Source organism: Cervus canadensis, chromosome 29 (assembly GCF_019320065.1).
Source record: "Cervus canadensis isolate Bull #8, Minnesota chromosome 29, ASM1932006v1, whole genome shotgun sequence".
NCBI classification, from domain to species: domain Eukaryota; kingdom Metazoa; phylum Chordata; class Mammalia; order Artiodactyla; family Cervidae; genus Cervus; species Cervus canadensis.
In genome coordinates this window covers 42757231-42775402 of record NC_057414.1, presented here as the reverse complement: position 1 = coordinate 42775402, position 18172 = coordinate 42757231, and the positions used below count along the sequence as shown (strand labels likewise).

Here is an 18172-nt window from a genome sequence, read left to right as displayed (position 1 = left end):
CAGCTAGCGGACGTGATGTAAGCTTCCAACCATCAGTCTGACCCCTACAGATGGTGGTGTAGTCCAGGATCCAGGACGGTCCATTGTACAGGGCCCGGCAAACAGTTTAAGTATTCAAGGTGAGCTGTTCCTGCGATTGTCATGATGAGGCACCGGCATGGGGCTTTGTGGGGGGGGGGGGGTGGGCAGGTTAAGGAGTCTTTGAAGTCGCCCTTGGACCTTACACCAGCCTAGACCCGAGGTCCAGGCAATTGGAAGGAAGAGGCGCATCACCCGCGTAGGGACAGGACCCGTTGCCATGGGAACATATAAGGAGGCCTCGGGGAGGGCGCATGCGCGAATCGGGGACAGGTTGTGGAACCGGTGAAAGGTGACGTAAAAGCGCACGGGGTGGGGCGCGGGGCTGGGAACGTCAAAGCCCTGCGTCCTCCGGCACCGAGAGCGGAGGACAGGCGCGCGCGCGCGCGCCGCGGCGGTGACGGCAGCGGCGGCCACAGCCCAGCCGAACCGGGACGCGGCAGCGGGACGCTGACGTACAAAGCAACGTGAGTGAGGTGCGAGGGCGGCACCCGCGCCGGGGAAGCCCGGCTCGGCGCGAACCGCGGCGGACCAGACCCAGCTCTCAGGCTGCCGAAGCCCCGCCCCTTAGGCTTGAGGACTAATCGGATTGAGAGCGCGCCGGCCCGGGCCGCGAACTCTCCAATTGTGGAGGGTGTCGGCCACCGCCCAATCCGAAGCAGACAGGTGCGAGGTCCGGAAGGCGGAGGCCAATCAGCAGCGGTTGCGGCCTGTTGGGGCCGGTCTCTGCCAATGAGGAAGGCCGAGTGACATCTCCGCGCGCCAATTGGGAGTAAAGGATCGTTCGTGCCCGCCCGCCCTTCCGGCCCGAGCTCTATTTACCAGGGGCGTGCTGCCGGCCTGCCAATCAGAGCGCGGCTCAGAGGCCAGGCAGCCAACCCGGGAGGAGCGGCCGGCCGGCGTCCGCCGCACCCAGGAGTTGGGGATGTCCTACAAGCCCATCGCCCCCGCCCCCAGCAGCACCCCCGGCTCCAGCACGCCTGGGCCCGGCACCCCGGTCCCAACAGGTGAGGACCCAGCTCCATCCCTGCTTGCCTGCCCGGGCGGTCGAGGTCTCCGAAGAGAAGACGGCCCGAGTTCTGCAGTGTACTAGGCCCGCCGCCTGTCCTCGCCGAGCCTCAGTTTGCTGGCCTGTAAAGTGGGCGTGGTCGCGTAAGGGTTGTTGGATGAGCGCAGCGGGAGGGGGCTTGTCCTGAAGTTTAGCGGCCTGGAATGGAGCGTACCTTTGGAGGGAATCGGGGCGAATCTAGTCCGAGGCTTGGAGCGCCGGGAGGAGGCGCTTCTGACCAGCGCTGACTGCTTACTCGCTCCTCTTGCAGCTGGAAGTGTCCCATCACCATCGGGCTCTGTGCCGGGAGCCGCTGCCCCTTTCAGACCACTGTTTAATGACTTTGGACCTCCCTCCATGGGCTATGTGCAGGTGAGTGGAGCTGAGGGATTGCCTGTGGGATAAGGACTGGAGGCGCCCTCTTGGCCTGAACTCACTGCACTGTTCTCTTTTGACGTAGGCAATGAAACCACCTGGCGCCCAGGGCTCCCAGAGCACTTACACCGACCTTCTGTCCGTCATAGAAGAGATGGGCAAAGAGATCCGGCCCACCTATGCTGGCAGCAAGAGCGCCATGGAGCGCCTGAAGAGAGGTGAGTGAGGCCAGGAGACAAACACTGAACAATCCTTCACAAGATAGGGAAGGAAAGACTTCTGGAGGCCGCCTGAGCCAAGCCTAGACGAGGGCCAGGATCACTATCTAGAGAGGCGTTGTAAGTGACCTGAAATTGAGTCAGTTTCTAAGGAAGAACCAGGGAATTTCAGTCAGTCAGTTCAATCACTCAGTCGTGTCCAACTCTTTGTGACCCCATGGACTGCAGCACACCAGGCCTCCCTGCCCATCACCAACTCTGGAGTTTACTCAGACTCATGTCCGTTGAGTTGGTGATGCCATCCAACGTTGTATTTCAGCAGGGTAAATTTGCTGGTTAATGTCTAAACATCTAATGTCATCGAGTCCCTCATTAGATTATAGTCCCCTTCACTGAAAGGAAAGGGGGTGTGAGGGAGGGGTCTTCCTCTGGAGGGCAGACCTGGGACTGTGGAGGGTCGCTGAGATCCTCTATGTTACTTGCCCATGCCCACCCCAGGCATCATCCATGCCCGGGCCCTCGTCAGAGAGTGCCTGGCAGAGACAGAGCGGAACGCCCGCACGTAACAGGACTCGACTCCACCTCAGCTTCTGGACCTTTCCTGGCCACTGCAGAGCACCTGTTTCTCCCTGGCCTTCACCCCGAGTTGCACTTCCCATCCTGGGCTTCCTGTCCTGTGTCCTTTGGTGGGTGCCCTCCAGGATCCAGTGGGATGGCTCTTAACTCCAGTCGGCAGCACTAACTGGAACGCCCGAAAGAGTTAGCAGCGAGGTCACTGTGAGTCTCACCCATGACCTGCCAACAGTGTTGATCCAACTGGAGCTGTCTCCTTTCTGTGGCCCCCACCACTCAGCACTTACCCAGGACTTTTATCCACTTTGCCCAGACCCCTTCTCCCCCAGCAGGGCCTCAGAAGGCCCCTCGCCTCCCTGCCTTTTCTCCTGGGCCATAATAACTCTTTTCTCAGTGTGTCTTTTGCTAAATATGCCCTTTTTATATAAATAAAATATAATTTGGAGTTGTTCTCTCAGCTTATAGTCTTTTTATTTTATTTTATTTATTTTTATCCGTCCACCGCGGATCCATGCCCCTGCCCTGGAAGCCTGGCATCTTAACCACTGGACCACCAGAGAAACCCACAGTTCATAGTTTCTCTGAGCCTGGTGCTTCTGCTAAGCCTGGTGGGCCACGAAGAAAGGGAAAGAAGAGACGGAGGGAGAAGGGGGTACAGTGAGTGGGAGGGAAGCCCACGGAGCCTAGCTTTGCCTTGCCTCCACTGCCCATTGACCTTGAGTGGGAGCCTGCCCTTCCCCGGCCCTCGGCCTGCCCGCTGTTTGTGGAAAGAGTTGAACTCCAATAGCTGAGTGCCCTGCCCTCCTTCACAAGATGCCACCAGGGGGCAGCACAAGGCCTGGGCTGCTTCCACAGCTGGAGGGCTCTGTCTCCAGCCTGAGCCCAGAGGGTTCTTTCTCTGGACGAAAGGTGCCTGGAGGGTGGAAATGCCAGTTCACTTAAGCTCCACCCTCACATGCCTTAACACCCTAACATCCTAAGCTTGGAATCAGCCCTGGGGCTCGGAATACACCCTGTCTCTGAGTCCTGAGAGGAAAGAAAGGGAGCCAGGCTGCTTCCCAACCCCCAGGACCTGAGCGGGAACTGGTTTCCCCAGTGTGGGTGAGACCCTGTGCCCTGCCGCCCTGCACCATCCCAGTGCCCTCTAACCAACTGGGTGTGGTCCCAAGAGCCCAGCCCTAGGCCCTGGCAGCCTTTGCCCAGGGTCTGGGCGCCATTGGCCAGTCTTGTGAACCCGGAAGATACAGGTGGGGAAAGCGCTGGGGCCGGGTTCCGGGAGGAGCCCCAAGACTGGAAGTGAAAGTGACTGCAGCCCTCTGAATGACCTGGAAATCTGGGACACCGGAACCCCACCGGCTAGGCCAGGGATGTCAGAGACCAACCGCTGGCCAGACTTGGGACGGGGAGGCGTTTCCCTCACCCTGGGCCCCGGCTTCCCAGGGCCCGGGAAGTTGGGGATGGGACTCTTGTCTTATTTCCATAACACACTGGAGGGCTGGGCCAGGGTGGAGGTAGGATCCCAGCGTGTCTGGGGATCCCAAAGAACACAGCCAGACTAAGCAGCGCCAGCATTTGGAGAACGGCCTCTTTCCCCGCCGCCCTGGGGAAGGAAGCAAGGTTGGGGCCGCCCTCCGCCGCCGCGGGCGGGGCTGCCCGGACCCCGCCGGGGTGGGGAGGGCCGCGGGCCCAGGAAGGGGGCGGGGCGGCCGCAGTGACGCGGCGGGCGGCGGGGAGGGACCGGAGGGGTGCCGGCGGGCAGACCCGGAGGAAGATCGGGGCCATGGGCCCGCGCTGCGCCTCCAGAGGGTCCGGCCACTGCTGGAATCCGCGGCCGGGGCTGGGGGCGCTCGGGGCTCCGACCCGCGGCCCGTCGGCCCCCGCCCGTACCGGGTGAGGGGCGTCCACCCTAGACTAGAGGTGAGCCGGGACATTGGAGGGCGGGCCGACCGAGAGCACGGCGGGGGACGGGGACGCCGGGGAGCAGAGGGAAGTGGGGGCAACGGGGCCTCTCGCTTGCTCAGTGGGTGCGAGGTGGGGGTAGGGCGGCAGCGAAGTCGGGGCGCAGGTGGACGGAGCGGGGCTTGCAGGGCGGGGGCCCTAGGGTACTTTTAGCCAGAGCCCGAAGAGTGGTCAGCCCTGGAGAAGGAGAATGAGGCAGCTGCATAGACGAGTGCCGGGGGTCCAGGACCGATGCGAGGAAAGGGGAGGTGGGGACTGGGCTGCCCGCCAGGGTGGGGAAGACAGGTCTCGGGGCCGAGGTGTTATCTGGTCTTTGAAAGTAGTTTCCAGTGCGGGGAGAGGGGGATGCACGGGGCTGCTCCGCGAAGAGACACGCGGGGGACAAGGTTCTAAGTGGACGTCCAGGAGTAGGGGACACGGACCGACTCGGGGAAAGGGATGCAGGGGGCGGGCCCCGAGGGGCCGGTGGTGGAAGGCGGCCCGGAAGGAGGGGCCCCGGGATTCCCGGGGGCGGGTCCCCAAAGGATGCTATTCCGAGGGGTTTAGGACGCCGCCGCGGCCGGAGAGGCGAGGCTGGCCCGCCACCCCGCCGGCCACCTCCCGCGGCTCCTGGGGGCCCGCGTCAGCGCGCGGTTGCCATGGCGATGGGCGGGCGGGGGGCGGGGGCTGCGCGGAAAAGAGGTCAGCGCTCAGTCTCGCGGCGGCTCCCGGCCCCCCGCGGCGCTGGCTGCCGAGCTGGGCTCGCCGCTGCCTGCCCTGTGGCGAGCCCGGGCATGGGGTCCCCGCGCCTGAGCCCCTCGGCCCGCGCGCGGGGCTCGGGGCCGCGCGCCGCCGCCCCGCACTGACGGCCGCGCGGTGCCCTGCGCCAGGAGCCGCGGAGGCCGCGCGCGGCCGACCGAGCGCCTTCAGGATGCTCATCAAGGAGTACCACATCCTGCTGCCCATGAGCCTGGACGAGTACCAGGTGGCCCAGCTCTACATGATCCAGGTGAGGGCGGTGGCAAGTAGGAGACCGAAGAGGGGATGGGGGCATGCTTCATGCTGGGTATCCGCAGGAGCGCGCAGGCCACACCTGGGACAAGGGGCCGGGCCCAGCTCAATCCCCCTCCAGTCCAGCCCCGCCGGGGGCTTAGAAGGGCTCAGGCCTGACAGAGCAGGAGAGCGTCCCTAGTCGGATGTGGGGGAGGGGTGGGGTGGTAAGGACCCTGTGAAGAGGGATGGAAGGGCCTGGTGGTGCCTCCCCACCTGGAGTGCCCAGCCCCTGCTGAACGTTCAGCCCCCATCTGATCTCCTTTAATCCTCCTTAGAATCCGTAATCCTCTGGGGGTAGGGAGAGGAGCGCATGAGGAGGCAAGTGTGGGGGGCAGAAAGTGAGGAGGGGTCCCAGGGGGTCCAGAGAAAGACTAGGAGGGGTTTCCCAGAGGGTGAAGGATCCTGGCCATCCCCGGCGGTCAGGGAGATGGGCTGAGGCTCAGGCCCTGAGACTGTCAGAGGAGCAGGCAGGGACCCCAGAGGGTGAGGTCTGGGCTGACAGGAAGCAGGCAGGGAGCCAGGCTTGGGTGGAGAAGCGTGAGCCAGGACAGGCGCCCGGGGAGGGGAGGAGACCGGTGCCCATTCCTGAGGCATCCCCTGAAATGTGGGACCAGAGTCTGAGCAAGCAAGAGGGCTGGGATCTGGCCTCAGAGGGTTGGGTGGGCCAAGTTCAAACTCCAGAGCTACATAAGGACAGGATCTGAGTGCTCTCCAGCTAGGAGGGGTGTGGCAGGAGCTGGTGTTGGGGTCCTAGAAAGGCAGGGATCCCTTTTACTCTCCTTGATTCTTCCAGCCTGTCCACCCTGGCCCCTTGCTGGCACGGCATGCAGCCTGTCCCCCTCAGGAGCTTACATATGCTCTCTCTCTGCCTGAAATACGCCCCCCACCCCATATCTGCTCAGCACCCTCCTTTCCCCCGCAAGTCATCTTCAAATCATGGTCATGCTATCTTCTCAGTGAGGCCTTCCCTGACCATCCTATCAAAACTGCAACCCCCAGTTCTATCCACCTAACCCTAGTCTATGCTTTCTTTTTACCATAGCACCTAGAACCCTCTAAGATGCTTTTTTTCTGTTTTCTGTCTATTATGTCTCCCTCCGCTGGAGTGTACAGTTCCACAAGGGCAGGCAGGGGTCTTTACTCTGTACATCAACAGATCCCAATGAATATAAGCCCAGACAGTGCCTGGAGTAGAGCAAACAGCAAATACTTGAATGACTAAACAAGTCCTGGCTTGCAGAACCCCAGAGGGGACCGGTCAGAGGCTGTAATCCTGACCCCAGGAGCTACAGGGGAGCAGGATGGGATTTCAGAGAGCTAGAAAGGCTGGGACTTGGGCCTCAGCGCTGTGCAGGGGACCAGGCCCTTCTGGGGAGCCCATCCCAGGAGCGGAGCTAGGGCTGAGCTGCCCATCCTCCTCTTGCCCTGGGCTGCAGAAAAAGAGCCGAGAGGAGTCGAGTGGCGAGGGCAGTGGCGTGGAGATCCTGGCCAACCGGCCCTACACGGATGGGCCGGGCGGCAGTGGACAGTACACGCACAAGGTGTACCACGTGGGCTCCCACATCCCAGGCTGGTTCCGGGCACTGCTGCCCAAGGCCGCCCTGCAGGTGGAGGAGGAATCCTGGAATGCTTATCCCTACACCCGAACCCGGTGAGTGGGTGGGGCGGGTCAGGGGCCAGGAGGGGAATGGCCCTGATGGACCCACTGGTGACCCTCACCCCTGCCCTCTGCCCAGGTACACCTGCCCCTTTGTGGAGAAATTCTCCATTGAAATTGAGACCTATTACCTGCCCGATGGGGGGCAGCAGCCCAATGTCTTCAACCTGAGTGGGGCTGAGCGGAGACAGCGCATCTTGGGTGAGACCGACAGCCAGTAATGACCCCAAAGCCCCGCTCAGGCCACCTGCCGCCTGGACAGGTGGCCTCTGACAAGTCCCAGGCTCAGTTCCTGGCCTAGGCTTTCTGTTCCTGAAAAGCCGCCCTCCCAGTCCCGAGGTGGGGGAGGAGTAGCACGGGCTGGAGGGGGCTGGTGTTGCTCAGGGCTGCCGGAACCCCCCAGATACCATCGACATCGTGCGGGATGCCGTGGCCCCAGGCGAGTACAAAGCAGAAGAGGACCCCCGGCTGTACCGCTCGGCCAAGACAGGCCGAGGACCGCTGGCTGATGACTGGGCGCGCACAGCAGCTCAGACCGGGCCCCTCATGTGCGCCTACAAGCTGTGCAAGGTTGAGTTCCGCTACTGGGGCATGCAGGCCAAGATCGAGCAGTTCATCCATGATGTTGGTGAGCACCCCGTCCTGGGAGGTTTCACTTACCCAGCGTGCACTAGGCCACGTGTTTGAGGCAGGGATGCTCCCAGTCTGCCAGGGACACAGAAACACAAAGCCAGCCTTTCCATTTGATAGGCTGGGTGCTGGGGCAGAGGGGAGCAGTGCAGCCTAGCTGGGGTTGGGGGAGCCTGCCTTGAGGTACATACAGGGAAGAGTCAGGAGGGCAAGAAGCTGGCGACATGCTCTCTGAGGTTCATGCAGGTTCAGACACTCAGAGATGAGGCTGCTCATCCATTGAAATTCTAAGACGCCAATGTTCTGTGGGTCAAGCGAGGCTTAGAGACTCTCAGGAGGGTCACCAGCTGTAAGTGGCAACATGCTGTGGAGTGCAGGCTGAAGCTAGATGCTGTCAGAGTCCCTCCCACCCCAGCTCTGAGTTCCATCCTCTTGCTTTGGTCTCCAGCAGGCCCTAGGTTATACTCCCGTGGCTTAGCCCTGCCCCACCTCCCAGGTCTGATGGTGGGCTCCCCACAGGAAGAACGATGGGGGCCCCCAGGGACCTGGGTTCCACTCCACCACCGACTCTCATGGAATCTCCCCTCCAGGGAGCTGCTTCCTTAAATGTCCCTTTTGTAAATAAGGAAAAAGTTGGGCCAGATAGCAAAAGCTGATATTGATCACAAGATGCCAAATCCTCTGCTAATCACTTCCCATACAAGATATCTTTCATACCCCCCACACCCCTCAAGGTAAAGGCTATTATGATTCCAGATGAGGAAATTTAGCTCAGAGAGTAGTAATACAGGCTCTTTATCCTAAATTTGGAAAAAGTCCGAAAAGCACAAATAAGATTAAGGGACCTCCCTGGCGGTCCAGTGGTTAAGACTCTGCGCTTCCTATGTAGGAGGCTTGGGTTTGATCCCTGATCAGGGAACTAAGATCCCACATACCATTGAAGAAGGAAATGGCAACCCACTCTAGAATTCTTGCCTGGAAAATTCCATGGACAGAGGAGCCTGGTGGGCTATACAGTCCATGGGGTCACAAAAGAGTCAGACAACTTTCACTTTCACTTTCACCACCTGATGCAGCCAAAAAAAAAAGTGAAAATCACCCACATATAACCATTACTAAGATTCTAATGCATTTCCTTCCAGAAGTTTATAATTCAATCATTATTACTTTATTTCCTAGATATTGAGGTTTCTAACTTTATTCCTCTGCTAAGATGAAAATATCCCAGAATGGGTATAGTGTTTTTGCTTCATTAAGTGCCAACACTTCCATTAACTATTAACACCTTCATTAACCATCAACAATTTCATTAACTGTTAACGCCTTAATTGTTAACTCCTCTGATGAACTCAGCAGGAAGCCAGCTGAAAGAGCAAGAACAAACATTGCTCCCAGCTTCCTGGGGTGTCAGGATGGGCTCAGAGCTAAGAGTTGGGATGTCTGGAGAGATAAAAGAGGCCATGGGCAGGGAGGTAGGTGGGACAGGAAGAAGAATGCCCCACTTCCCACTCCCATCTCCTGGACAGCACTCACCCTGCCCTACTTCGTGGCTCTGGGTGGGTGGTGTGCGCAAGGGAGCCATTACCCAAATTCAAGGGAATTCAAGGGCTTGGTATGCGGCTTTAGCGGCAGGAAAACCCAGGGCCCAGGGTGGGGGTGGGGAGGGCACGGCTTTGATGTCTGGGCACCTACAGGTCTGCGCCGGGTAATGCTGCGGGCCCACCGACAGGCCTGGTGCTGGCAGGACGAGTGGACAGAGCTGAGCATGGCTGACATCCGGGCACTAGAGGAGGAGACTGCCCGCATGCTGGCACAGCGTATGGCCAAGTGCAACACAGGCAGTGAGGGTCCCGAGGCCCAGCCCCCAGGGAAGCTGAGCACCGAGGCCCGGGCCGGCGCCAGCCACGCCGGCACCCCCGACGGGCCCGAGGCACCCCCGGGCCCCGATGCCTCGCCCGATGCCAGCTTCAGCAAGCAGTGGTCTTCATCCTCCCGTTCCTCCTACTCATCCCAGCATGGAGGTGAGGCTGGGGCACAGGGACCAGTGGTGGGGTGTCGGGGGAGAGCGGCCCTCAGGCCGGATGCCCAGACTGAGGCCCACGTGGCCCTGCAGGGGGCGTGTCTCCCCAGACTTTGTCCGAGTGGCGCATGCAGAACATCGCCCGGGACTCTGAGAACAGCTCCGAGGACGAGTTCTTTGATGCCCATGGTCAGCACCTCAGCCCTGTTGGGGACGGGGGGATCCCTGAGCAGCTCCTACCACCCCATGACACAGTCCCTGGTCTCTTCAGAAGGCTTCTCGGACAGTGACGAGGTCTTCCCCAAGGAGATGACCAAATGGAACTCCAATGACTTCATAGACGCCTTTGCCTCCCCTATGGAGGCTGAGGGGACACCAGGTAAAGATCCCCTATCCAGTCACCGGCCACCCACACCCCCTAAGTGGTTGGATCAGAGAACTACTCATTCCTAAATGTAACAGGGTCCTAAGATGAATGTCAACCCAGAAAGGGTGCTCTTTAAATACACCCTGATGAGTGGATCATTAATGATGAGTGGATAATGGGTGGATGGATGGATGGTTGGAATGTAAGACATAGAACAAAGAATGGAGGAATTCATTTGGAGTCCAGGAAGTCTTCATGCAAGAGGTGAGGTCTAAACCAGATTTTGAAGGATTAGACCAGCTCTGTCCAAAAGAACTTTCTGAGATGATGGAAAGGTACTCGTCACTAGCCACATGTGACTCTTAAGTTCTTGAAATGTGGTGAGTGTGACTGGGGACCTGAATTTTACATAGTATTTTAATTCACTTTGACTTAAACAGGCACATGTGGCTCGTGGCTACCACATGGGACAGGGCAGGATCAGAAGGAATCTTCCAGGCAAACTGGCATTGTGGGGAGAGGCGTCTCTGGGACCAGCAGGGACTGGCTGGCCTGTGCAAAGGCCTAGAAGTGTGAAATGACCTGGGCGGGGGGGGGTCGGGTGAAAGGGGGAGGTCCGAGGGAGATGGGGGCCGGGGGGAGTGCCCAGGCAGACAGAGAGGAGGGGCACCTGAAGTGCCAGATGAGGGCATCCCTACAGAGCCCTTAGTCTCTCTCCCTGGCTCTCCCCCTCCCACAGACCCTGGAACTGAGGGCACCAAAGACCTAGGGGACGGGGCCCGGGCACCCAGGGACTCGGAAGTGAGTATGGCCGGCCACCCCGCGTCTCAGTTCTGCCCGGCCACCCACCAGCCACCACTCTGATGCTGGTGTCACACTGTGCCCCCCGCAGGGCCCAGATGGAGACAGCGCCGGGGAGCTGGGGGCAGACACGTGCGCGGTCCACGCCCTCTTCCTCGTCCTGCACAGTGGCAGCATCCTAGACTCGGGCCCGGGAGATGCCGACTCCAAGCGGGCGGATGTGCAGACGCTGAGCCTAGCCTTCGAGGCCGTCACCCGCGTCCACTTTCCCGAGGCCCTGGGCCACGTGGCGCTGCGCCTGGTGCCCTGCCCACCCATCTGTGCCGCCGCCTATGCCCTCGTCTCCAAGTACTGGTCAGGGGGTGGAAGGGGGGGTGGACATACAGGGTCCCTGAGGTGTGGACAGCCACCTGGAGGCTCCTGGAACCAGAGAGGCCCCCATGAGGGGGCGGGGGGAGGAGGCCAGGAAACCAGACACCTGGGCCAGTCACCCACCCAGCTGGACCACAGTTTCTAGCCTATGGCTCCATCACAGAGCCCTCTGGGATACTGGTGGTCCCCACAAAGCCCCCGTGGTGCTGGGACTTGCCAACAGGTCGGGGGACTTAGAGGGGGCAGAGGCGGGCCTGGATGCTCCCATCCATCCATTCCACCCCTCCTCCTACAGCCTGAGCCCCTACAGCCATGATGGGGACAGCCTGTCCCGCTCCCAGGACCACATTCCCCTGGCTGCCCTGCCGCTGCTGGCCACCTCGTCATCCCGATACCAGGGCGCCGTGGCCACAGTCATCGCCCGCACCAACCAGGCCTACTCGGCCTTCCTGCGCTCCTCCGAGGGCGCCGGCTTCTGCGGGCAGGTCAGGGGTTAGGGGTGCTCCCGGGGAGCTTGCCGCCCAAGCCTCCCCCACCCTCCTGCCTCTGCTGCAGCCCCTCCTGACCGCGCTGCCCTCTCCCCCAGGTGGTGCTGATCGGGGACGGCGTCGGTGGGATCCTGGGCTTTGATGCGCTCTGCCACAGTGCCAGCGTGGGCACCGGGAGCCGGAGCAGCAGCCGCCGTGGAAGCATGGTCAGTGTGGCTGGACCCGCCTCCACCGGAGGAGCGGGGCGGGGCGGCGGGGGGGCGGCAAGGAGACTCCCCTGCTCTAGTTCTCTGCCCCCGGAATCTGACCTCTCTCCAGCCTGTTCCCTGCTGCCTCTGTCCATCCCCTCTGGGGCTCTGGGCTCTAAGTCCCTGCCCAACCCCCACGCCTCGTTCCTCACTTCCAAATAAGTAGAAATTGATTGTCTCCAGTCCTAAGGATGTTTCTGTCTCCTGCTCCTTCTAGAACAATGAGCTGCTCTCCCCGGAGGCAGGCCCAGTGCGGGATCCCCTGGCAGAGGGGGCCGAGGGGCTGGGCCGGGCCAGCCCAGAACCCTCTGCCCTGCCCACCCAGCGCACCCCCAGCGACATGGCCGGTCCCGAGCCTGAGGGCTCTCAAAACAGGTGACATTCCCACCCCATCAACCCCAAACTGGGCTTGTGCTGGGCTGCGGAGGCGGCAGTGCTGACGGCCACCTCCGCACGCAGCCTGCAGGCAGCCCCACCAGCCACCTCCTCCGGGGAGCCCCGGCGGGCGAGCACAGCCTCCTGCCCACCCACTGCCACCTCTGAGGCTCCCGACGGTGCCCCCTGTGCTGCCCGCCTTGACTTCAAGGTCTCCGGTTTCTTCCTCTTTGGCTCCCCGCTCGGCCTGGTGCTGGCTCTGCGTAAAACCGTGATGCCCACATTGGAGGGTGAGCCCTTGGGGTGCAGGTGGGGGGCACGCCTCCTCCATCTGCCTCTCCCCTTAGCTCCTCCAACCTCTCCCTCTCACCAGAAACTCGAGCACTTACGCCATTCCCCACTGTACAAATTAAGTGGCTTGGCTAGAGAGGGGGGAACCTGAGGCCCAGAAAGAAGGGATTTGCCAAGGCCACGTTTCCCAGCATGCACCAGGAGGAACTCATACACCCAGATGCCCTTCCTGAGAAGGGGTCCAAGAGGCCTCGGGAACGCTTCATCCCGAGCATCAGCAAATCAAAGACTGATCCCTTGTTAGCCGAGAGACCTGTCTCACTTTTAAGCGGGACCCCAGGGACCTCTCAGGGAGTACAGTCTGGGAAGCGCTGTTTCAGGATCACCCAGCATGTCAGGGAGCTACTCCCCACCACCCCTACCTCCCAGGACGTCCAGCTGAACCCCCTCTCTCCTTTATCTTCTGGGTACCAGTGGCCCAGATGCGGCCAGCCTGCGAGCAGATCTACAACCTCTTCCACGCGGCTGACCCCTGTGCCTCCCGCCTTGAGCCCCTGCTGGCCCCCAAGTTCCAGGCCATCGCCCCCCTGGCAGTGCCCCGCTACCAGAAGTTCCCTCTGGGAGATGGCTCATCTCTGCTGCTGGGTACGCACTCAACCGGAAAAAGAGGAGAAGGGCCCCAACAGTGAGGGATGGAGATAGACCACCCCCCGCCCCAAGAGGTAGTTCCTACATCATTTGTACTCTCTCAGGTCACCACTCCCAGGACCAGGAGCCCTCCCCTGGCCCCTTGGGCAGTCTGGATCCCCAAGACCCTCTGCCCAGATGCTGGGGGCAGTGTTGGTGACTGGGCTAAAGAAAGGAGGCAGTGACTTCGAGAGCAGCCACCGCCACTGGGGCGGGGGGTGAAGGGGTGCTGTATCCGTGTCTAGGGATGCAGTTGTGTCTCCATGGGCACTTGAGTTCACATCCTGGTGTGGGTTGTGTACACATGCATGTAAGTGAGGCCCCATGAGACAAGCAGGCTTGGATGGGGGTGATGGCAGCAGGCATTCTGGCAGGAATGCTGCTGGGGTGAGCTAAGAGGGGAGAATGCCCCCACCCTTCGCGTCCACCCACATGCTGGGGCAGTTCAGCCTCAGCCAAGACCTGACCAGGGAAGGCTGGCAGCGGAGATGGGGGAGGTGCAGGGCGGAGCGGTCCTGGAACCCCAGTGGGAAGACAGGAAGGAGGCCTGGCCCTGCCCACCACTGAGGCTGCCCTCCACCCACAGCCGACACTCTGCAGACCCACTCAGGCCTCTTTCTGGAGGAGCTGGAGATGTTGGTGCCCTCAACACCCACGTCTGCCAGCGGTGCTTTCTGGAAGGGCAGTGAGTTGGGCGGTGACCCGCCAGCCCAGCCAACTGCCCCCAGCACCACTAGCGAGGTGGTTAAGAGTAAGTCCAGCCAGCCATCCCCCCTGGGGGTGGGGGGCAGTGGTGGGGGTGCGGATACTTGTTCCACTGCTGAAGCCCAGCAGAGACACCCTTGCCCCAGAGCATTTGCTCTGGAACGAGGGAGCCCCAGCACCCAACTCTGGACTCAGCAAAGAGCAGGGCTGGTGGAAGAAAGGGAGGGAAGAGCCCTAGAGGCCAGACAGGTGGGCCTGGGGTGGGAGGCCATCCCTGACTCACTGCCTACCGTGGCCGAGCAGTCCTGGAGCGCTGGTGGGGGACCAAGCGGATTGACTACTCGCTGTACTGCCCGGAGGCGCTCACCGCCTTCCCCACCGTCACGCTGCCCCACCTCTTCCACGCCAGCTACTGGGAGTCGGCCGACGTGGTAGCCTTCATCCTGCGACAGGTGGGCCCAGGGATGCGGGGTGGGGGTGGGGGGGTAGACAAGGATAGGGAGCCGGGGCTGGGGGAGGGGCAGTCCCAGGGACCCTTCCCCCGCCCCCCACTTCACGTGGCCTCGCTGGGGCCCATCCCGCTCAGGTGATCGAGAAGGAGCGGCCACACCTGACCGAGTGCGAGGAACCGTCCATCTACAGCCCGGCCTTCCCCAGGGAGAAGTGGCAGCGCAAACGCACCCAAGTCAAGATTCGGGTCCGTGCCCCGCCCAAGTCTCCCTGGGATCCCCGCCCCTAAGCCCCTCCCAGGTCCCGCCTCCTCCTGCCTCGGCCCCGCCCCCGGGTACCACCGAATCTCCTCCCCTCCCTCTTCCCCGCCTCCTCCGCCAAGTCCGGTCTCGGATTGGCGCTCGCCTCGCCCCTCTCAGCCTCTGCTCCGGGTCTATATCGCCTCCGCCCCTTGGAACTGCAGTCCGCACAGAGGACCCCCCACGACCTCTGATCGGGGTCAGCAGAAGTGCCCACCCCTCGGGCCTCGCCCCTCTCTCGCAGCGAGCGGGCCCGCCTCCTCCAGGCAGCGCGCACACACGTCTGGGCGCGGGTCCCCCTCATCAGCTCTTCCCGCCTCCCTGTCGTCTCCTGGCCGCGGGCTCACACTGTCTCCTCCCGCCAGAACGTCACCTCCAACCACCGGGCGAGCGACACGGTGGTGTGCGAGGGCCGACCCCAGGTGCTGAACGGGCGCTTCATGTACGGACCCTTGGATGTGGTCACGCTCACGGGAGAGAAGGTTAGGACATAGAGGCCTCAGGCCCATGTAGACCGGCCCCCTCCGGGCTGACCTGGCCCCAAGCGGGAGCTCCCCGGTCCCGCTTCCTGTTCCCTGGACAGCTGCGGGTCCTGCCGGGTTGATCCCCCAACCCGGTCCTCCTTCCCCCGCCTCAGCCCTCCTCCGCTCAGCTCCGCACCGCTCAGGAGTTCCCCCCTCCCTCCGCTCCGCTCAGGGGACCCTCTGGCCCTCTCTCCCTGCTAGGTGGACATCTACATCATGACGCAGCCGCTGTCGGGCAAGTGGATCCACTTTGGCACCGAGGTCACCAACAGCTCGGGCCGTCTCACCTTCCCGGTGCCCCTGGAGCGTGCTCTGGGCGTCGGCGTTTACCCGGTGCGCATGGTGGTCAGGTGAGCGCGGGGCGGGCCCGGCCTCTGCAGGGCGGGGCTCCCGTGGGCCCCGCCCCCACGCCGCTCACACAGCCCCTTCCCCCGGGTCGTAGGGGCGACCACACCTACGCCGAATGCTGCCTGACGGTGGTGGCCCGCGGCACTGAGGCCGTGGTCTTCAGCATCGATGGCTCCTTCACCGCCAGTGTGTCCATCATGGGCAGCGACCCCAAGGTGCGCGCCGGCGCCGTGGACGTGGTCAGGTAGGAAAGGCTGCCCCTTCCCTTCCCCGGCTCGCGGTGAGGACTGGTCCCCACCCCTGGCGCTCGGGGCTGACGGCCGCCCCACCCTGCAGGCACTGGCAGGACGCGGGCTACCTGATCGTGTACGTGACGGGCCGTCCCGATATGCAGAAGCACCGCGTGGTGGCCTGGCTGTCGCAGCACAACTTCCCCCACGGCGTCGTCTCCTTCTGCGATGGCCTCACTCACGACCCACTGCGCCAGAAGTTAATGTTCCTGCAGAGCCTGGTGCAGGAGGTGTGGTGGCTGGGGAGGGCCCCCGAACCCCGCGATTGCCCCTGGAGGAGGCCCATTTGTTCCCACCCGCATGGCCCCGGCTCCCAGGCTAACAGACCGCACATCCCCGCAGGGATCTCTAGAGTCCTTGAGGTCAAGGCTGGTCCCACCGTCCCAGCCAGACGTGGTGATGGAGACTAAGCGGCCCCGCCCCTAAACCTTCCGCACTGAACGCCCACCAGACCCCACCCCCTGTCTCTCGCCCCGCCCCCCCCGGGGTCTGCTGATTGGCCTCTCCGGCCACAGGTGGAACTGAACTTCGTGGCCGGCTACGGGTCCCCCAAAGACGTGGCCGTGTATGCGGCGCTGGGCCTGCCCCCTAGCCAGACCTACATCGTGGGCCGCGCCGTGCGGAAGCTGCAGGCGCAGTGCCAGGTGAGGGCCGATGAGGGTGGGGCTGCGAGCCAGCTGGGGCTTGGGAGTCTGAGTCTGGGCCGTGAGGACTACTTGTGTTGTTAAGAAGCACCTAGGAGGGAGGCATGAACAGGCTGGCCGGCTTCAGGGAAATTGGGCTTCTCCTAGGATCAGGGAGGTCAGGAGCAGCTAGAAGCTGGCCAGAATGGGTAACTCAAGCTGCAGTATGAGCAAGACCTTGGGTGCTCGTTCCATGCTGTCATGGCTCTGGGCACAAGCCTTGACCTCTCTGAGCCTCACTTTCCTGTCTGTAAGATGGAAAGGATAAACCTGCGCAGATCTCCGCAGCTGTCACGAAGAGACCGTAATTTACTGCATGTCAGCGAGCACTGGCCTAGGCACAAAGCAAGTGCCTGTTAAATGTCAGCTGCTGTTACTTCCCTCCAAAACCCCATTTTACAGATGAGGAAACTCAGGATGAGGCTCAGAGAGGGGCAGGCTCCCCGGCGGGGTTTGGTCAGGCTGTGCCAGCCCGGTACTGCAGCCAGCACTGCCCAGAGCCTAGGAAGGGCAGGTGAGGGCAGTGTGTGGGCCCGAGACCAGCCATCCCCTCACCCTGCCCACCTCTACCCACAGTTCCTGTCCGACGGCTACGTGGCCCACCTGGGCCAGCTGGAGGCTGGCTCCCACCCTCATGCCACCGCGGGACCCTCAAGGGCCGCCCTGGCCAAGAGCAGCTATGGCGGGGCTGCCCCTGTGGACTTCCTCCGGAAACAGAGCCAGCTGCTCCGCTCGAGGGGCCCCAGCCAGGCGGAGCGGGAGGGCCCAGGGACCCCGCCCACCACCCTGGCGCGGGGCAAGGCGCGGAGCATCAGCCTCAAGCTGGACAGTGAAGAGTGAGGTCCCAACTGTGGCTGGACTTGGGTTATTTACTCATACACTTGAGGAGCCCCTGTGGCTGCCTGTGGAAGGCTGGCCCCCAGCCCCACAGCCTGCATCTCTTTGCCCTCAGTGTTAGTTCCCTTTCATGCTGGGGGACCCAGCCCTGGGGGCTGGAGGAAGGAGCAGCAAGGGTCCAGAGGCTTTTCCAGCGTGTGTGACTCCACGGAAATAAACACCGCCTGCATCCCGCCTGACTGCCCACCAGTGTAGCATCACAGGGTGGCCCAGCTCACAGTTTCTAGTTCAACAGAGATGCTGAAGGGCAAAGAGGAGCTGGGATGTGCCCAGGGTCAGGCAGCAGGTCAGAGGGCAGGGCCTAAATTGGGGCCTGGAGAGTCAGCCTCCCCTCCCCACCTGGGCCAGCCTTTCAGTTCCCAGGGGCCCAGACTTGGCTTCTCACGGGAACCACTGCCTGCATGCGCTGAGGCCATGGGACTGGGGGTTGGGAGGGGGCGATGGGGAGGGCCGCGCTGGGAGCCCACCTCACCCAGGCACTAAGCCTCTTGGCTTGCACTTGCTTCCTCTCCCCGCTTAAGACTGAAGGCTCCCAGGCACCTTGGCCCTGGCCAGCAAGAAACACTTCCCTTGTGACAGAGACCATGCTCATCTCTCTGTCAGGCACATGGAGGCCCAAAGAGGTCTCAGAGCTGATGAACGGGGAACTGGGATTAGAACCCCAATTGTTTGCCTCCCCAAACCACCCGAGTACCAGGAAATGAGGGGCAATGACCCCAGCTTTCCCAGTGGATCAGCTCGGCAGGCCCAGAGAGGG

At 62.2% G+C, this 18172-nt stretch overlaps 2 protein-coding genes across 5 annotated transcripts; both read left to right on the top strand.

The window, feature by feature from the left end:
- Positions 1-401: 401 nt before the first annotated feature.
- CDK2AP2 (cyclin dependent kinase 2 associated protein 2) lies at positions 402-2749 on the top strand. 2 transcript variants are annotated; one of them, XM_043452454.1, is made up of 4 exons: positions 402-1085; positions 1398-1498; positions 1587-1719; positions 2218-2749. In XM_043452454.1, exons 1-4 carry the CDS (start codon positions 1004-1006, stop codon positions 2283-2285), a joined length of 384 nt encoding a protein of 127 aa, XP_043308389.1. In that variant the 5' UTR covers positions 402-1003; the 3' UTR covers positions 2286-2749. The 2 variants fall into 2 exon arrangements, with proteins under 2 accessions (XP_043308389.1, XP_043308390.1); XM_043452455.1 differs by having other exon boundaries at positions 1071-1211.
- A 1259-nt stretch (positions 2750-4008) lies between these two features.
- Positions 4009-17591, top strand: PITPNM1 (phosphatidylinositol transfer protein membrane associated 1). 3 transcript variants are annotated; one of them, XM_043451921.1, is made up of 24 exons: positions 4010-4209; positions 5121-5239; positions 6720-6934; positions 7020-7141; positions 7344-7568; positions 9265-9591; positions 9684-9779; positions 9865-9969; positions 10697-10758; positions 10850-11106; positions 11426-11615; positions 11717-11824; positions 12084-12241; positions 12326-12531; positions 13007-13177; positions 13806-13970; positions 14228-14376; positions 14511-14621; positions 15039-15155; positions 15399-15547; positions 15640-15789; positions 15882-16065; positions 16351-16479; positions 17095-17591. In XM_043451921.1, exons 2-24 carry the CDS (start codon positions 5162-5164, stop codon positions 17356-17358), a joined length of 3738 nt encoding a protein of 1245 aa, XP_043307856.1. In that variant the 5' UTR covers positions 4010-4209; positions 5121-5161; the 3' UTR covers positions 17359-17591. The 3 variants fall into 3 exon arrangements, with proteins under 3 accessions (XP_043307857.1, XP_043307856.1, XP_043307855.1); XM_043451920.1 differs by having other exon boundaries at positions 4011-4209; positions 9862-9969; XM_043451922.1 differs by lacking the exon at positions 13806-13970 and having other exon boundaries at positions 4009-4209; positions 9862-9969.
- Positions 17592-18172: the final 581 nt, after the last annotated feature.

Excerpts from the sequence above, each read along its gene's own strand:
- CDK2AP2 (XM_043452454.1), top strand. The coding sequence starts at position 1,004 with ATGTCCTACAAGCCCATCGCCCCCGCCCCCAGCAGCACCCCCGGCTCC. Across the intron at positions 1,086-1,397 it reads CGGCACCCCGGTCCCAACAG|CTGGAAGTGTCCCATCACCA; the intron begins GTGAGGACCCAG and ends CTCCTCTTGCAG. Across the intron at positions 1,499-1,586 it reads CCTCCATGGGCTATGTGCAG|GCAATGAAACCACCTGGCGC; the intron begins GTGAGTGGAGCT and ends CTTTTGACGTAG.
- PITPNM1 (XM_043451920.1), top strand. The coding sequence starts at position 5,162 with ATGCTCATCAAGGAGTACCACATCCTGCTGCCCATGAGCCTGGACGAG. Across the intron at positions 5,240-6,719 it reads CCCAGCTCTACATGATCCAG|AAAAAGAGCCGAGAGGAGTC; the intron begins GTGAGGGCGGTG and ends CCTGGGCTGCAG. Across the intron at positions 12,532-13,006 it reads CGTGATGCCCACATTGGAGG|TGGCCCAGATGCGGCCAGCC; the intron begins GTGAGCCCTTGG and ends TCTGGGTACCAG.